The sequence below is a fragment of the Salvelinus fontinalis genome, chromosome 9, assembly GCF_029448725.1.
Source record: "Salvelinus fontinalis isolate EN_2023a chromosome 9, ASM2944872v1, whole genome shotgun sequence".
Lineage (NCBI taxonomy): Eukaryota > Metazoa > Chordata > Actinopteri > Salmoniformes > Salmonidae > Salvelinus > Salvelinus fontinalis.
In genome coordinates, this window is record NC_074673.1 from 33255459 (window position 1) to 33272829 (window position 17371).

The 17371-nt window shown below is 41.6% G+C and overlaps 1 protein-coding gene and 1 long non-coding RNA gene across 4 annotated transcripts in view; one reads left to right on the top strand and one right to left on the bottom strand.

Annotated features, from left to right (window-relative positions):
- Nucleotides 1-693: 693 nt before the first annotated feature.
- On the top strand, nt 694-8876 carry LOC129862465 (uncharacterized). Of its 2 annotated transcripts, none has more exons than XR_008760765.1 (2): nt 694-1737; nt 1968-8876. It is a non-coding gene; the product is annotated as an uncharacterized LOC129862465 (long non-coding RNA). The 2 variants fall into 2 exon arrangements; XR_008760766.1 differs by having other exon boundaries at nt 1971-8876.
- A 3927-nt stretch (nt 8877-12803) lies between these two features.
- LOC129862464 (talin-2-like) overlaps nt 12804-17371 on the bottom strand; it is a 147328-nt gene continuing 142760 nt past the window's right edge. For both annotated transcript variants that reach the window (XM_055934174.1, XM_055934173.1), the window contains 4 exons: nt 17242-17304; nt 16918-17100; nt 16690-16815; nt 12804-15854 (listed from right to left, as the gene is read on the bottom strand). In XM_055934174.1, the coding sequence (XP_055790149.1) occupies nt 15726-15854; nt 16690-16815; nt 16918-17100; nt 17242-17304 (501 nt within the window). In that variant the 3' untranslated portion in view covers nt 12804-15725. The remainder of the gene's footprint in view (nt 15855-16689; nt 16816-16917; nt 17101-17241; nt 17305-17371) is intronic.

Below are 17371 nucleotides of genomic sequence, written 5' to 3' on the forward strand. Positions count from 1 at the left end.
CGACTGGAATGAGCTGCAACAAACACTCAAACACTCAAACTGGACAGTTTTATCTCAATCTCTTCATTCAAAGACTCAATCATCATCACTCAATCTCTTACTGACAGTTGTGGCTGCTTTGCGTGATGTATTGCTGTCTCTACCTTCTTGCCCTTTGTGCTGTTGTCTGTGCCCAATAATGTTTGTACCATGTTGTGCTCCTGCCATGTTGTGTTGCTACCATGTTGTTGTCATGTTATGTTGCTGTCATGCAGTGTTGTCATGTGTTGCTGCCATGCTATGTTGTTGTCTTAGGTCTCTCTTTATGTAGTGTTGTGCTGTCTCTCTGGTCGTGATGTGTGTTTTGTCCTATATTTTTATTAAAACATTTTTTTTTTTTTTTAAATCCCAGCCCCCATCCCCGCAGGAGGCCTTTTGCCAGGCCATCATTGTAAATAAGAATTTGTTCTTAACTGACTTGCCTAGTTAAATAAAGGGTAATTAAAATAAAAAACGTTTAAAAAATCAGGTTTGGTATTAGGCTCAGTATGGGTTGGCTGTTATAGGCGCTATTATTTATTTGAGACCAGCTGCAGCAGATACATTTACATTACCTCCTAAGTTTCTAGAGGTGTCCAAAATTAGCCCCTGAAGGTTTGAGCTTCATAGCTTTGGCCCAATATAGCTCAGCTCTTACTGCCCTGCTGACTCAGAAATGCTGTCTCTTTCTTACACTCCTCCTCTAAAGGAGCTGCCGTGCCTAAGACGAAGAGAGGCATCCATTACAGTCACAGAGCATAGGACTGAGAGCTGCTAAAGGTGGCTACACGGTTTACGTGCGTAGATCTACGCGCAGGCCTGTTAGTGGGTGGATTTTTTTTGAGCAGCCAACTCTTTTCGTTGCGTTCCAGCCAGAGAGGAAGTCCACCTTGTGTAGTGTTTATCCACTAGGGGGCTTGGGGAGCTAGAGTAGCTTACCAAGCAATAGGGGTCGAGGCACTCTTTTTGACTAGCTAGCGACAACATTTGAACTTCCGGATCCGGTACTATATGCCTGTTTACAAATACTAGCTAGCTAGCAAGCTACATGTTAGGCTAATCTGGTGTTCTATCTTTTACGACGCGACTTCTTAGCCACAGAAACAGAAGCAAACATGTCTGTCTATGAACTGCAATTGCTAGAGTTTGAACTGCTCTTACTACTAAGGAGGAGAAGAAAAACACCCCAGAGAAAATGGCGAGTTCGTCCACTGAACACTACAGAGGGGACGATGGGGGAATACTCATCTCTTGTCCAACCTATGCGAAGCATTGACTAGGAAAGACATTTTAAATACTTTCTTCAGCGGCTTGCCCCGCACATCTCGCAGGAAAGAACTCACAGCTTGCCCGTAATTGGTACAGGAAGGCTCTCTGTGACCCTTTGGTTTTTGGCGAGTGGCAGCACACAGCAAAGTTATAAGCTAGGAATCTCAACAATTTGTGCCATCGTCATGAAATTGTGCCAAGCTATCTGGCATGTCCTGAAGAGGGATTTTGTTGCTTATCCCTCCGTGGAAAATGGGCTTCACCATGATTGACGTGGGCACATAGTCAGGAAGGAGATGCAGGAATCTTCTCATGAAGCAAGTTCTGCTACCAATTCATAGCAGGCCAGCTGCCGCTACCAAGGCCAGAGTGCTTGCCCAAACACCGAGCCTGTCTTTGTGGGAGACGAGGCATTCCATCTGATGGTAAACCTGATGCGACCATATCCAGGTAAGATACGCTAAAAACATGTGACGATACATATGATGTGAAAATTATACCCATATAGACATTATAGTTATATACTTCACATAAAAGTGATCTGGCATCCCAGTAAGAGGATGGGGCCTATGTCCAATGCTTAGGCTACATAGTTGTTACAGGACACATTTGATAGCCTTCATTTTCATGTTCAATACTAATGGAAACACTTATTTTATTCTGGTCTTGACGACACCAAGAAGATCTACAACTACCACCACTCAAGAGCCAGAAGAATTTCAGAGCTCTGCTTTGGGATCCTTCCTACAAGATGGAGGATCCTGGGAGAAGCCCTTGAGGTTGCCCCAGAGAAACCTGAGACTATTATGAAGGCCTGTGTGGCCATCTATAATTAAATTTCCACTACAAACACTGACAACAGAGTCATCAACCCCACGTTTGTTGTCCACTCCACACCCACTGGGGACCTGCATCCAGAAGAGTGGAGACAGGTGGTACAAGTGGACATTAGTTTCCTGGTCCCAAGAAACATGTCGGCAGACAGGGAAACCAGAGTTGCTATATACGTGCGCAACAACCTCAAGGACTACTTCCTCACACCAGCTGGTCAAGTGTCTTTCCAGGATGCTGCCATGACGCGTTGCACCTAACAGTAAATTCTGGAGTGTGGTTTGGAAAACATGTACACATACAGTGCATTCGGAAAGTATTCAGACCCCTTGACTTTTTTCACATTTTGTTATGTTACAGCCTTATTCTAAAACGGATTACATTTAAACAAATGTACAAATCCTCAATCCTCATCAATCTACACAATACCCCATAATGACAAAGTGAAAACATACTTTTAGAAATGTTTGCAAGTGTATAAAACTTTTAAAACAGAAATATCTTATTTACATACAGTTGAAGTCTGAAGTTTATATACATCTTAGCCAATTACATTTAAATTCAATTTTTCACAATTCCTGACATTTAATCCAAGTAAAAATTCCCTGTCTAAGGTCAGTTAGGATCACAACATTATTTTAAGAATGTGAAATATCAGAATAATAGTAGAGAATTATTTATTTCAGCTTTTATTTCTTTCATCACATTCCCAGTGGGTCAGAAGTTTACATACACTCAATTAGTATTTGGTAGCATTGCCTTTAAATCGTTTAACTTGGGCCAAACGTTTCAGGTAGCCTTCCACAAGCTTCCCACAATAAGTTGGGTGAATTTTGGCCCATTCCTCCTGACAGAGCGTGTATAACTGAGTCAGGTTTGTAGGGTTCCTTGCCCGCACACGCTTTTTCAGTTCTGCCCACACATTTTCTATAGGATTTAGGTCAGGGCTTTGTGATGGCCACTCCAATACCTTGACTTTGTTGTCCTTAAGCCATTCTGCCACAACTTTGGAAGTATGCTTTGGGTCATTGTCCATTTGGAAGACCCATTCGCGAGCAAGCTTTAACTTCCTGACTGATGTCTTGAGATGTTGCTTCAAAATATCCACATAATTTCCCTCCATCATGATGCCATCTTTTTTGTGAAGTGCACCAGTCCCTCCTGCAGCAAAGCACCCCCCACAACATGATACTGCCACCCCCATGCTTCAAGGTTGGAATGGTGTTCTTCGGCTTGCAAGCATCCCCCTTTTTCGTCCAAACATAACGATGATCATTATGGCCAAACAGTTCTATTTTTGTACGATCTTGGTCCCCATGTGCAGTTGCAAACCGTAGTCTGGCTTTTTTTATGGCGGTTTCGGAGCTGTGGCTTCTTCCTTGCCTTTCAGGTCATGTCGATATAGGACTCGTTTTACTGTGGATAAAGATACGTTTGTACCCTTTTCTTCCAGCATCTTCACAAGGTCCTTTGCTGTTCTGGGATTGATTTGCACTTTTCGCACCATCTCTAGAAGACAGAACGCGGCTCCTTGCTGAGCGGTATGATAGCTGCGTGGTTCCATGGTGTTTATACTTGCGTACTGTTGTTTGTACAGATGAACGTTGTACCTTCAGGCATTTGGAAATTGCTCCCAAGGATGAACCAGACTTGTGGAGGTCTACAATTTTTTTTCTGAGGTCTTGGCTGATTTTATTTCCCCATGATGTCAAGCAAAGAGGCACTGAGTTTGAAGTTAGGCCTTGAAATACATCCACAGGTACACCTCCAATTGACTTAAATGATGTCAATTAGCCTATCAAAAGCTTCTAAAGCCATAACACCATTTTCTGGAATTTTACAAGCTGTTTAAAGGCACAGTCAACTTCTGACACACTGGAATTGTGATACAGTGATTTATAAGTGAAATAATCTGTCTGTAAACAATTGTTGGAAAAATTCCTTGTGTCATGCACAAAGTAGATGTCCCAACCGACAGTTTGTTAACAAGAAATTTGTGGAGTGGTTGAAAAACAAGTTTTAATGACTCCAACCTAAGTGTATGTAAACTTCCGACTTCAACTGTAAGCATTCAGACTCAAAATTGAGCTCAGGTGCATTCTGTATCCATTGATCATCCTTGAGATAGCATTTCTACAACTTGATTGGAGTCCACCTGTGGTAAATTCAATTGACTGGACATGATTTGGAAAGACACACACCTGTCTACATAAGGTCCCACAGTTGACAGTGCATATCAGAGCAAAAACCAAGCCATGAGGTCGAAGGAATTGTCCGTAGAGCTCAGAGACAGGATTGTGTCGAGGCACAGATCTGGGGAAAGGTACTAAAAAATGTCTGCTGCTTTGGAAGTCCCCAAGAACACAGAGGCCTCCATCATTCTTAAATGGAAGAAATTTTGAACCACTAAGACTCTTCCTAGAGCTGGCAGCCCAGACAAACTGAGCAATTGGGGAGAAGGGCCAGAGAGGTGATCAAGAACCCAATGGTCACTCTGACAGAGCTCCAGAGTTCCTCTGTGGAGATGAGAGAACCTTCCAGAAGGACAACCATCTTTGCAGCACTCCACCAAATCAGGCCTTTATGGTAGAGTGGCAAGTAAAAAGCACATGACAGCCCACTTGGAGTAAACCTGGCACCATCCAGGGACTGGGAGACTAGTTAGGCTCGAAGGAAAGATGAACAGAGCAAAGTAATTGAGCTCAGATTCATTCTGTTTCCATTGATCAAAGGCAAACCTGGATCAGTCTGCTTTCCACCAGACACTGGTAGACGAATTCCCCTTTCAGCAGGACAATAACCTAAAACACAGGGCCAAATCTCCAAGTTGCTTACCAAGAAGACAGCGAATGTCCTTGAGTGGCTGAGCTACAGTTTTGAATTAAATCTACTTGAAAATATATGGCAAGACCTGAAAATGGTTGTCTAGCAATGATCACCAACCAATTTCACAGAGCTTGAAGTTGTTTTGAAAATAATAAAATGGGTAAATGTTGCACAATCCAGTTGTGGAAAGCTCTTAAAGACTTACCCAGAAGAACAGCTGTAATCACTGCCAAAGGTGTTTCTACAAAATATTGACTCAGGTGTGAATACTTATTTAAATGACATTTCTGTATTTCATTTTCAATAAATTTGCAAAAATGTCTAAACCTGTTTTCACTTTGTCGTTATGGGTTGTTGTGTGTAGATGGGTGAGATTTTTTTTTTGTATTTAATCCATTTTGAATTCAAGCTTTAACACAACAAAATGTGGAACAGGTCAAGGGGTATGAATACTTTCTAAAGGCACTGTAGTGTATTATTATTAAATATTTTTTCCAGTGCCTGTCGCTCAAAGGGAGATTTCCTTCTTGGAGGACATTACTCTCCTCATCCAGCCATTTCAAAATGTCTTCCTATAGTATACTGTAGTATACTGTTTTGCCAAAACGGTGCTCTGTGGAGTGATATTCAGCCAGACATACAATTCAGTGCAGGTCTCTCCATCTAAGGTCAAAAACATTTGACAAATAGTGCTGTATAACCGAAAGATGTAATGGCTTGTCATGTCAACCATCCTAGTCAATACCACACATCACATTCATTACTCTACAATTTTGGAAAAGAGAAAGAAAGTGTGAGATGATCAAAATGTGGAACATAGACAGCGCCCCATTTTATGAAACCCCTATTCTGAACTATGTTCTGTACTCTTGAGAATACACTTGTTGTACGTTTGGTGAGTGAAAGCCAGGATGTTGGGCGTGCCCCCCCATTGATGGCCTAAAATAGTAATGTGCAGCTCTGCAAAGTAGAATCCTCTCGCTCATTCATTAGCTGCTGTCACCTGCGTTTATGTTAAAGAGCAATACCTCTCCAAGCAGATTCCATTTAGTCCACACAAGAAGACGCAACGTGTTTTAAAGTCGTCCATTTTCTGAAGGCTCACAATGACCTCACTGACTTAGGCAAGACATCACTTAGCTATTTGTAATGTGCTATAGGTAGAGAAAGGCCAATTGTAAATGCTTAATGGTATTGTTTCTAAGAGCATTGTCAAAGATAACAGATCATTGTAACATTAATCAGAGGTAGACCCTTTAAAATGAGAAAGAAAAAAATACAAAACGAAGTTGAGAAACCAGCTGTAAAAACATAGTTGAAACAGACAAGGCCAGAAAAAAAAACTTAATGAGAGTTGGAGAATTTTTTTAATGACTTGTCAGGGGCTTTCACCATAACATATAACCTGCGACTTGGTTTGGGGATCCAGTTCAAATAAACCATTACACCACCATTCTTGTGCTCCAGGCTCTGGGCTGTATTTAATGGAGCATCCTGACAAAAATAACCAATATCTAAACATTGGCTACATGGCATTTTACCTAAGAATGGTTTCAGCTCTTTTGTCTGTTCGGTTAGCTTTGGATTTTCTTTTTAGTTTCACATTCAACAATTGATTTCACTCCACATACTCAGAGCTTCAGTGCCTACACTTTGACAGTCTATATAACATCACTGTCTGTAGGGCCCCAGAGATGTTGAAAAAAAGCATAGCTTAATCCAAAATAGATGCCTTTCCTGACATGCAAAACATTTTTCAAACTCTACGCTTCCTCTCTCCAGTTTCTACAGCAGGAGTAGAATCAGATCCATTTGGCTCTGAGCGGTTACTGTTTCAGTATGAATATACTGTAAATGAGAAAAAAGCATGATGCTATCTGAACTCAGTCCAACTTCAGCCTTATGTTGGACTAGTTTTCATGAGGAAAAGTCTGCAAACCAGATAGGGCCCATTCACAGACAATGTGTTTCTTCTATCCCAAGAATTTACTGCATGCTGCTCTCATTTTATAGATCCCTTAATTCTGTTTGGTCTTGAAATATAACTCAATAGGCAATACCATCAGAGACCAATGTAAATGTTTAATATTCAGCCATTTCAAAATATATAATTAGCAACATCCTGACAAATAAACTTTATTTTATTTTATTTATTTATTTAAAAAAAAAATTATCCCCTTTTCTCCCCAATTTTCGTGGTATCCAATCGCTAGTAATTACTATCTTGTCTCATCGCTACAACTCCCGTACGGGCTCGGGAGAGACGAAGGTCGAAAGCCATGCGTCCCCCGAGGCACAACCCAACCAAGCCGCACTGCTTCTTTAACACAGCGTGCCTCCAACCCGGAAGCCAGCCGCACCAATGTGTCGGAGGAAACACCGTGCACCTGGCCCCCTTGGTTAGCGCGCACTGCGCCCAGCCCGCCACAGGAGTCGCTGGAGCGCGATGAGACAAGGAAATCCCTACCGGCCAAACCCTCCCTAACCCGGACGACGCTAGCCCAATTGTGCGTCGCCCCACGGACCTCCCGGTCGCGGCCGGCTGCGACAGAGCCTGGGGGCGAACCCAGAGACTCTGGTGGCGCAGTTAGCACTGCGATGCAGTGCCCTAGACCACTGCGCCACCCGGGAGGCCCCTTACAAATAAACTTTCTGAAGAATGCTGTGGGATTGCACTGCTCAACCCTTGGTACCATCTCCAGTCAATCATCAGCAATGACAGTAAGACATGTTACCAAGACATTCCTTAGCACAATAATTATGGATACATCTATCACCAGCCATTTACACTGTCAGCCATTTCTGAGTCAGTTTAATTTACAGAATGAAACATGACTGAACTATCTCATGTAATCTGGTAAACAACACAAAAGCATTCAGACAATAGTCCAATCAAATTCTGATATTACATACTTATATTACATACTTTACGCCCCTCTCTAATTACTTGCACATTGATGAATATCACCTGTGTGCATAAATGAAAGCGAAACATTGACCTATTTTCATCCAGTTTAGCCATGGCTTGGCACTGCCCCTTCTCTGTGAACTTGAGCATGGAACAAAGCAGGGAGTAAATTGCTGCCAGGCTGTGGGGATTAGGCACGGCACAAGCTACAGTCCCTCTAATAAAAACACTCCACACTGTTAATGTAACACATTTGGAGGGTCACAGTTCCCTGGTGTGGGTGCTTGGGATTGCTGGATGTCTACGAGCCTCTAAGCACCTACAGGGGCCCTTCAGAGGTTCTCTGGATATTAATGACATACTCCCTTGTGTAAGAGATCAGACGTCAAAACTATTACCAGGTGCAGCTGGCCTCCATACACGAGTGAGCAGGATTGGCAGAGATGAGTGGGCAAGATCTCCACTTCTATATTATAACACCAACAAATGGCTTTTTCTCTAGGCTTCCACTCTTACCTTTGGATGGACCTAGTCAAGACTAGAGAAAAGTGAGCGTGTGAGTGAGTATGAGCAAGTGAATGAGTGTGTGAGAGAGAGGAGGATGTGGTGGTTCATAAATATTAGGGCTGTCAAGTGATATTTTGTTAATCGTTAATCGCAGGATTTGCTGTGATTAATCGCAAATTCAGAATTTTCTAAATTTGAGCTGTAATGTAAGATTTTGTATACAAAAAGCATTACAAGAATATTAACATCTTGATTTTGTCCAAAGTAGCAGTTTGCAAAATCAGGTAAATTGATAAACAACTCTTTCTTTAGCCTCAATGTCAACTTGTTTTGACATCGCATTGTTGTTTTTACAGTACATGTATAGATTATGTATTGTGGACGTTTTCTGTGTATTTTAAACACTTTCAGACAATGCAGTTAATCACAAAAAATGTGTTCACTAAAATTACAAAAAGTAACTCGAGTTAACTGATTAATCCGAAAGCCCTAATAAATAAAGTGTCTTCAGAAAGTATTCACAGCACCTTAACCTTATCCACATTTTGTTGTTACAGCCTGAATTTAACATTTATTAAATTTAGATTTTTTTTTGTCACTGGCCTACACACAATAATGTCAACGTGGAAATACGTTTTCATTTTTTTGACAAATTGAAAAAATGAAAAGTTGAAATGTCTTGAGTGAATAAGTATTCAACCCCTTTGTTAAGGCAAGGCTAAACAAGTTCAGGAGTAAAAATGTGCTTAACAAGTCACATAATAAGTTGCACGGACTCACTCTGTGTGCAATAATAGTGTTTAAGATAATTTTTGAATGGCTACTTTATCTCTACCTTATTATCTCTATGGTCCTTCAGTCGAGCACTGAATTTCAAACACAGATTCAATCACAAAGACCAGGGAGGTTTTCCAATACTTCCCAAAGAAGGGCACCTATTGGCAGATGGGTAAAAAAAAAGAAGCAGTCAATGAATATCCCTTTGAGCATGGTGAAGTTATTAATTACCAGGGGTGTAAAGTACTACTTAAGTAGTTTTTTGGGGGTATCTACTTTATTTTACTATTTATATTTTTGAATACTTTTAATGCACTACATTCCTTAAGAGAATATTATACTTTTTACTCTATACATTCTCCCTGACACCCAAAAGTACTTGTTACCGTTTTAATGCTTAGCAGGACAGGAAAATGGTCCAATTCACACACTTATCAAGAGAACCTTCCTGGTCATCCCTACTGCCTCTGATCTGGCGGACTCACTTAACACACATGCTTCGTTTGTAAATGTGTGAGTGTGAGTGTTGGAGCGTGCCCCTGGCTATCCGTAAATTAAATTAAAAAAAACAAGAAAATGGTGCTGTCTGTTTGCTTAATATTCGGAATTTGAAACGATTTATACTTTTACTTTTAGACTTACTCAAGTAGAAGTTTACTGGGTGATTTTTTTATTTTACTTGAGTCATTTTCTATTAAGGTATCTTTACTTTTAATGAAGTATATTATAATTGGCTACTTTTTCCACCACTGTTAATTACACTTTGGGTGACATATCAATACACCCAGTCACTACAAAGATACAGGCTCCTTTCCTAACTCTGTTACCGGTCAGAAAAAAAGACACAGGGATTTCATCATGTGGCCAACGGTGACTTTAAAACAGTTACAGAGTTTAATGTCTGTGATAGGAGAAAACTGAGGATGGATCAACAACATTACAGTTACTAACCTAATTGAGAGTGAAAAGAAGGAAACCTGTACAGAATAAAAATATTCCAAAACATGCATCCTGTTTGCAACAAGGCACTAAATTAATAATGCAAAAAATGTGGCAAAGCAATTAACTTTTTGTCCTGAATACAAAGTGTCATCCAATACAAATCCAACAGAACACATTACTGAGTACCACTCTCCATATTTACAAGAATAGTGATGGCTGCATTATGTTATGGGTATGCTTGTAATCATTAAGGACTGGGGGTGGTTTTCAAGATAAAAAATAAGAGAATGGCGCTAAGCACAGGCAAAATCGTAAAGGAAAACTTGGTTGTCTGCTTTCCACCAGAAACTGGGAGATGAATTCACCTTTCAGCAGGACAACAACTGGAAACACAAGCCAAATGTACACTGGAGTTGCTTACCAAGAAGACAGTGAATGTTACGGAGTGGCCGAGTTACAGTTTTCACTTAAATCTACTTGAAAATGGTTGTCTAGCAATGATCAACAACCAATTTAATGGAGCTTGAAGAATTTTTTAAAGAACAATGGGCAAATGTTGCAAAATCCAGGTGTGGAAAGCTCTTAGAGACTTACCCAGAAGGACAGCTGTAATCGCTGCCAAAGGTGATTCTAAATCAAATCAAATTTATTTATATAGCCCTTCGTACATCAGCTGATATCTCAAAGTGCTGTACAGAAACCCAGCCTAAAACCCCAAACAGCAAGCAATGCAGATGTAGAAGCACGGTGGCTAGGAAAAACTCCCTAGAAAGGCCAAAACCTAGGCAGAAACCTAGAGAGGAACCCGGCTATGAGGGGTGGCCAGTCCTCTTCTGGCTGTGCCGGGTGGAGATTATAACAGAACAAGGCCAAGATGTTCAAATGTTCATAAATGACCAGCATGGTCAAATAATAATAATCACAGTAGTTGTCAAGGGTGCAGCACCTCAGGAGTAAATGTCAGTTGGCTATTCATAGCCGATCATTCAGAGTATCTCTACCGCTCCTGCGGTCTCTAGAGAGTTGAAAACAGCAGGTCTGGGACAGGTAGCACGTCCGGTGAACAGGTCAGGGTTCCATAGCCGCAGGCAGAACAGTTGAAACTGGAGCAGCAGCACGGCCAGGTGGACTGGGGACAGTAAGGAGTCATCATGCCAGGTAGTCCTGAGGCATGGTCCTAGGGCTCAGGTCCTCCGAAAGAGAGAAAGAGAGAATTAGAGAGAGCATACTTAAATTCACACACCACTAGAGGGATATCTTCAACCACCAACTTGCCATCCTGAGACAAGGCCGAGTATAGCCCACAAAGATCTCCGCCACGGCACAACCCAACGGGGGGGGGTTGGGGGGTGCCAACCCTGACAGGAAGATCACATCAGTGACTCAACCCACTCAAGTGACGCACCCCTCCTAGGGACAGCATGAAAGAGCACCAGTAAGCCAGTGACTCAGCCCCTGTAATAGGGTTAAAGGCCGAGAATCCCAGTGGAGGGAGGGGAACAGGCAAGGCAGAGACAGCCAGACTACACTCTACAAATTATTGACTCAGGGTGTGAATACTTATTTAAATGAGATATTTCTGTATTTCATTTTCAATAAATTAGCAAAAATTGTGTGTAGATGGGTGAAAAGAAAATAATATTTAATCCATTTTTAATTCAGGCTGTAACAACAAAATGTGGAGTAATTCAAGGGATATGAATACTTTCTGAAGGCACTGTATATCAACAACATCAAAAAATCACTATTAGTGTTATCATGTTGGAGCCATAAAGTTATTCATGCTGGTGTGCCAAACAGACATTTTGCAGAACTTGATTGCAGGTCGGATAAAGTGGTTTCCTAATCAGACTGCAATCATGAAGTTCATGGCAATAAGAGGACAGACCCACTGGAGATCGTGGGTTCTACACAGCATTATTCAGCCCATTGAGAGTTGTTATAGTCCTATTCCTGAGCCAAAGCTCCCCAAACAAACATCATCCTCTGGTCTAAGTTGTGGTGGAATGGCAATCCCTTCCCTGCTGGACACATGGCTTGAGTTTCCCCTCTCCACTGTGTGGCCTCGCATGAGACCAAAACAGTCAAACAGCCAAATATGGTGTTCATTAGGCTGACTATGTCTATCGCACTGCTGAGCTCCTCTGCTCTGACCGTCTTTCATACAGCCTGTCCTGGGGAGCCCAGGGCAGGGCACTAAGAGGAGGACTGGCATGTGAGCTCCAGACTTATTGGAAGATTTGTCACCTGAGGAGAATGTGCTCACTGCCAACATAAGGTCTACTAGACGTAGAACAGCTGATCAGAATTGCATGGCATCACTTTTAACATCAGAGGACTTATACAGACAACATTATAGAAATGGGTAATCCATTTGAATCTGATCAAGTGAACTGAAAGTACAAACATCTAAAATGGCAGTCAGTCTCTGCATGGTTCAGGGTCTGTTCTGTGAACCAGGGGAATACAGCACATACTGTATGACCATATTTGGTCTGCCTGAATTTGCACTCCATCCACTATAGAATAGTTTTCAAAACACCCAGTGACTCCAAGCTCTACATTGAAAAGACTAACAGTGACATCTACTGGAAAGAATGTTGGTGAGCTGATACAACCTTTGCTTTGTTTCGCCATTCAATTTCCTTTAAGTTCATTCAGGATTCCTGTTCAAGAATGAATGATACATACAGTAAATTAAACAATGACCACTAACAAACTGGGCCATGTTTGTTTCAAATTCTTTATTTTCAGTGAATACAAAAAATATTTTTGTGACAAGATAAATAGACATACAGCATCAGTTAAAGTGTTGAAATGAATTCAATCTGTTAAAGAAAGCACAACACCTACATTTGCATAACAGCTAGTCGTTTTTCCTATTCCAGTTAATGCTTATAGACAAATTGCTTAGACAATATACATTATCTCAGAATAGTCGTTACATTTATCGATTAAAACTTAATTTATAGTAGTTTAACAATGAAACAAGGACGTTATTTAGTCCTATTTATAAGGATTATGTGTATGTTGAATGAATTTCAAGGCAGAGCAAATTCTCATCTCTCATCTCATCAAGAGTTCAAGAACAACTTGCCACATGCTCATGGAATGCTGTGTAGTGTGTATTAATTTCTGTATATAGTCTAAAACCTAAACGTATCCATGGATGCACTTTATATACCAGCATGGTTTACGGCAGGCAGATGGGCAACCAGCCAAGGCAATACATTGTGTTATGGCATAGGACTAGGTGATAGTTAATGGCCCAGAGAGAGTTTGGGTTAGACGGGATACATGTTCTTATCCAGAAGGACAAGCCTTTAGATGTTGTTACAGCGGGATTTCAATTAAGGCACTAGTACACAATGCAGACCACAGACTGACAACGAGGGACTGAGCTGTTGGAGTGGACAAAATACTAATGACCTTATACTACACCAATACTGGAATAACATAAATGAACTATTTTCCTACTCAGGGCTCGGACCAGGACGATACCAGCATCGCACAATTTTTTTCCATTACAAAAATGAAAAACACGAAGCAGACCAAACTCTTTGGTCCTTTAAAATCCTGCTATAGCTTGGAAAATATATACATGAGACTCTGGATGACAACAATGTTTCATTCCAACATTAGGTCTGTTTTCATAAAGAAGTTAAATCCGCTTTGTGTTTTGTTTCCTTTACACGATACTAACGAGTATTGCAATACTGGTATCGTCCCGGCCCTAGTCAGGACTGTACTGTATGTGGTTTCATCACTAATACATTTGACAGGAGCGTTAGTAGTAATCCTGAATGGTTGGACATGGAAGGCATTGCTTTCTCCCCTCAGTGCATAAGGTTATACCAGCCATCACAGTGCCATTCTACACCACATCCTACACTTTCCTACATGTTTAAGAGGGAAAAAGCCATACAACTGCATACACAGCTGCATACCCAATTCCAATCAGTGCTGCCCTCTCGTCAGTCTGACACAGTATAATGGGGGTAATGTGTTGCTATGGTTAGAGGAACAATAAGGACATGAACACGAGAACAAGCTCATCTCCTAAACTCAATGGAATCTGTAATAAGTATAAACCAAACCCCACCAGCTGAACATGCAACGGACAGAGAGAGCATAGCTTTGCTGTTGCGTGCGTATGGTGGAACTCCCAACATTACTCTGGCTACTGTCAATTAGACTGGAATAAAAATACAAAGGCAAGAAAGAGAGAACAAATATGAGAATGAATGTAAACAGAGCCTCCTCCTGCAGGCAGCAGGAAAACCAAAAAGAGTGAGAGGGCTTGGGTGAGAGAATACCAGTCAGGCAAAAAGATTGCACATAGACTTCGAGATTTAACCCATTAACAACCCTCTGCCGTGACTGCTCCCTGCTCCTGAAATATGAGTGACAGCCGAATGTCCAAACATGGGAGCCGAGGCAGGGATCTCCCTATTGACACACCAGGGATAATTATTACTTAGAGAAGTATTACTTTAAAAGGTATTACGATGCTGTAAGAGATGAACTTGTGTCTGCTGTTGGCTTTACTATCCACTCAAACCCACTCACTGACACTACGAATTTGGTGTGAAGCTGAAGTTCTATTACATTAAATATAGTACATAAAATCCAAACGTTTAATTATTCAACAGCAATTCCAAAGATCACATTCATATACTAACATATTACTAATGTCCAATCCTAAACTAAACTATTGGTTAGTGGCTTTATTGATATGTACAGATCTTAATTTGACCCTGCTTCTCACAGCAGGAAAATAATCCTGTAGCAGCAGGACATTTTAATTATTATGTGGATTATAATTAAAAGGCATTTTTGTAGGGGTTGATACATTATTCATTAGGGCAAATCAAGTCTGACATTTTAAGTGGAAATTACAACATTTAGAAGCCTTTTTAAACCTTGAATGCACTACAATTTGCATTTCTTACTGTGTAGGAAAATGCTCTGCAACAGAGTGATCAAATTAAGATACCAGACCTGTCAAGTTATAATGGTGCATGCAGGCTAATGATTCAAATGATGCATCAGAGTACTGCAATACCTACAGTAGATCAACACTAAGATGTTGTGTGAGGAACTGAAGCTATGGATCCCTGTGTCAGCTGTGCCAGTTGGAGAGGGAGCTACCCCTTTTTATTAGCTTTTACAGGGTTTAAACTACATTCAACTGATTTAGAGATGTATCCATGAAAAGTATTAATAGTATTTACCATTATTGGATCCAGTAATGTTCATTTAACTGTGATGTCCTTATTGATGTATCCTACCATAAAATCAATAAGGGCATCTGTCTCAATTTTTAGATTGCAGGTCCTAACCCTGCTAATACAGCACAGCTGTAGCCAGCTGGTCCTTATGTCAATATCATCCTCTGTGAAACGCGCGCACACGCACACACACACACACACACACACACACACACACACACACACACACACACACACACACACACACACACACACACACACACACTAGTTCCACTCATGAAACAGTCCTGGCCCAAATACGTTATACACTCTACCCGTTTGAGAGAGAAACAGCGAATCGCTGGAGTAAGCTACATCTCTGTGTAACAACAGGTTCCAATCAGATGTCCATCTACTTTACTGAGCTGAGGGACCAATCAGCTCTGATCCTCCCTCAGCTCAGTGGGCAGGAACTTGTACTGCTGCTGTCTGATCTGAGCTAGCTTCTTCCTGGCCTCCTCCAGCTCTCTCTCCTTTCTCAGCATCTCCTCCTGGGCTGCAATGATCTGAGGGGAGAAGGAAATGGTCAAGTATATGCTTCAGGCTGCTCACCTCCAATCTGTCCTGTAACACTCAGTCCTTACAGGTTATAATATCATCAAAACATTTCCTCCAGTCCCTTTAGTGTACATGGACTTGATAAGAGTTTTACAAATACAAAGGAAATAATATTTTCTTCAAAACATGTGGAATACAGCTCATACTAATTTTCCAGATTTCTCAGTAGGTTTCTTTATAGCGGGTTATGGAAAACCTATAATTAACATAACTCTTCTGTGGTAACTAGTGAAACGTCTTAAATGTAAGTATGGAGTAAGTATCTATTTATTTTCTTAAGCAAATAGCTCTTGTGGATTTGGGAGATGGCAGTGGGTGGGTTATGACTGGCCAACTTGAGAGAGACCCGCTTTGGGAGAGTGTCTCTGGAGGGGTGCTGGCTAGGAGCCAGTGTTATGCACACACACACACACACGTCAGTGTTACACACACACACCCACACCCACACACACACACACACACACACACACACCACAGGCTATGGGGTAGACGTCCACTCTTCAATTACTCTACATTTGACCATGGATGAAAAGGGAGTGGATAAGTAGTCTGCTGGGGCAGAAGAACTCTTCGTGACTTGATCTTGAGGGAGCTGCAGATGCCTGCTCAACCACAGATTTTAAATGCAGCCGATGTGTGATTCAGTCATACTGTAGTGGCCTACCTCAATTTCAGAACCGTTAAAGAGGAATGTGAAAGCAACGTTAAAGCTGGGAACAGTTGAGGAGGTAGAGGTGGAAAATGCACAAAGTAACATTTTGAATCTAAACTCTGAAATCTCACCTGAGCAATGCCACCCACGAACTTGGTCTTGACCACCACACTGTGGTCATCAGCTTTATCAAAGGCAGCTTTCTGAGCCGCCTTCACCAGGTTGTCTGATGCCCGCTTGACCGCGTTCCCAGCAGCCTTATGGAGACAAAGCCCTTGGTTAATGCCATCATAGTGTGTAGAGGTGAAGTCAGAGAGACAGCAGTGGAACCCAGTGGGTTGTGTTTAGTAGGGTTATACCTGCAGTCTCCTCATGGCCTCGGAGTCCGGTTGAGCTTTGACCTTACAGGCCACTAGGAGCTGAGCTGTCGAGGCTGCCACCTGCTTGGCTGAAGAGATGAGCTTCTCCTCACTGGCGTGGCCCTGCACAGAGGCATTGGCCGCCTCACACAGGTTACTGGTAGCTGCCGCCACCATCCGAGCCTACAGGGAACATCAACCATACATCAGGGTACTGCCTCAGACAGACAACTCAGTAGATATGAGGCTGATTCCCCATGCACAGTTTCACAGTAAAGTTCTGTCATAATACTACATAAAAAAGAAACAATGATGGGAACTCACAGCAGATACGAGACCCTGAGACCACTGGCCATCATCCACAGCATTGGCAAGAATGGATCCTACCTGGAGAGTAGAGTGAGAGAAATACAGTACTGTTTTTTGCTGAGGTTACATTCAGACACTGATTATT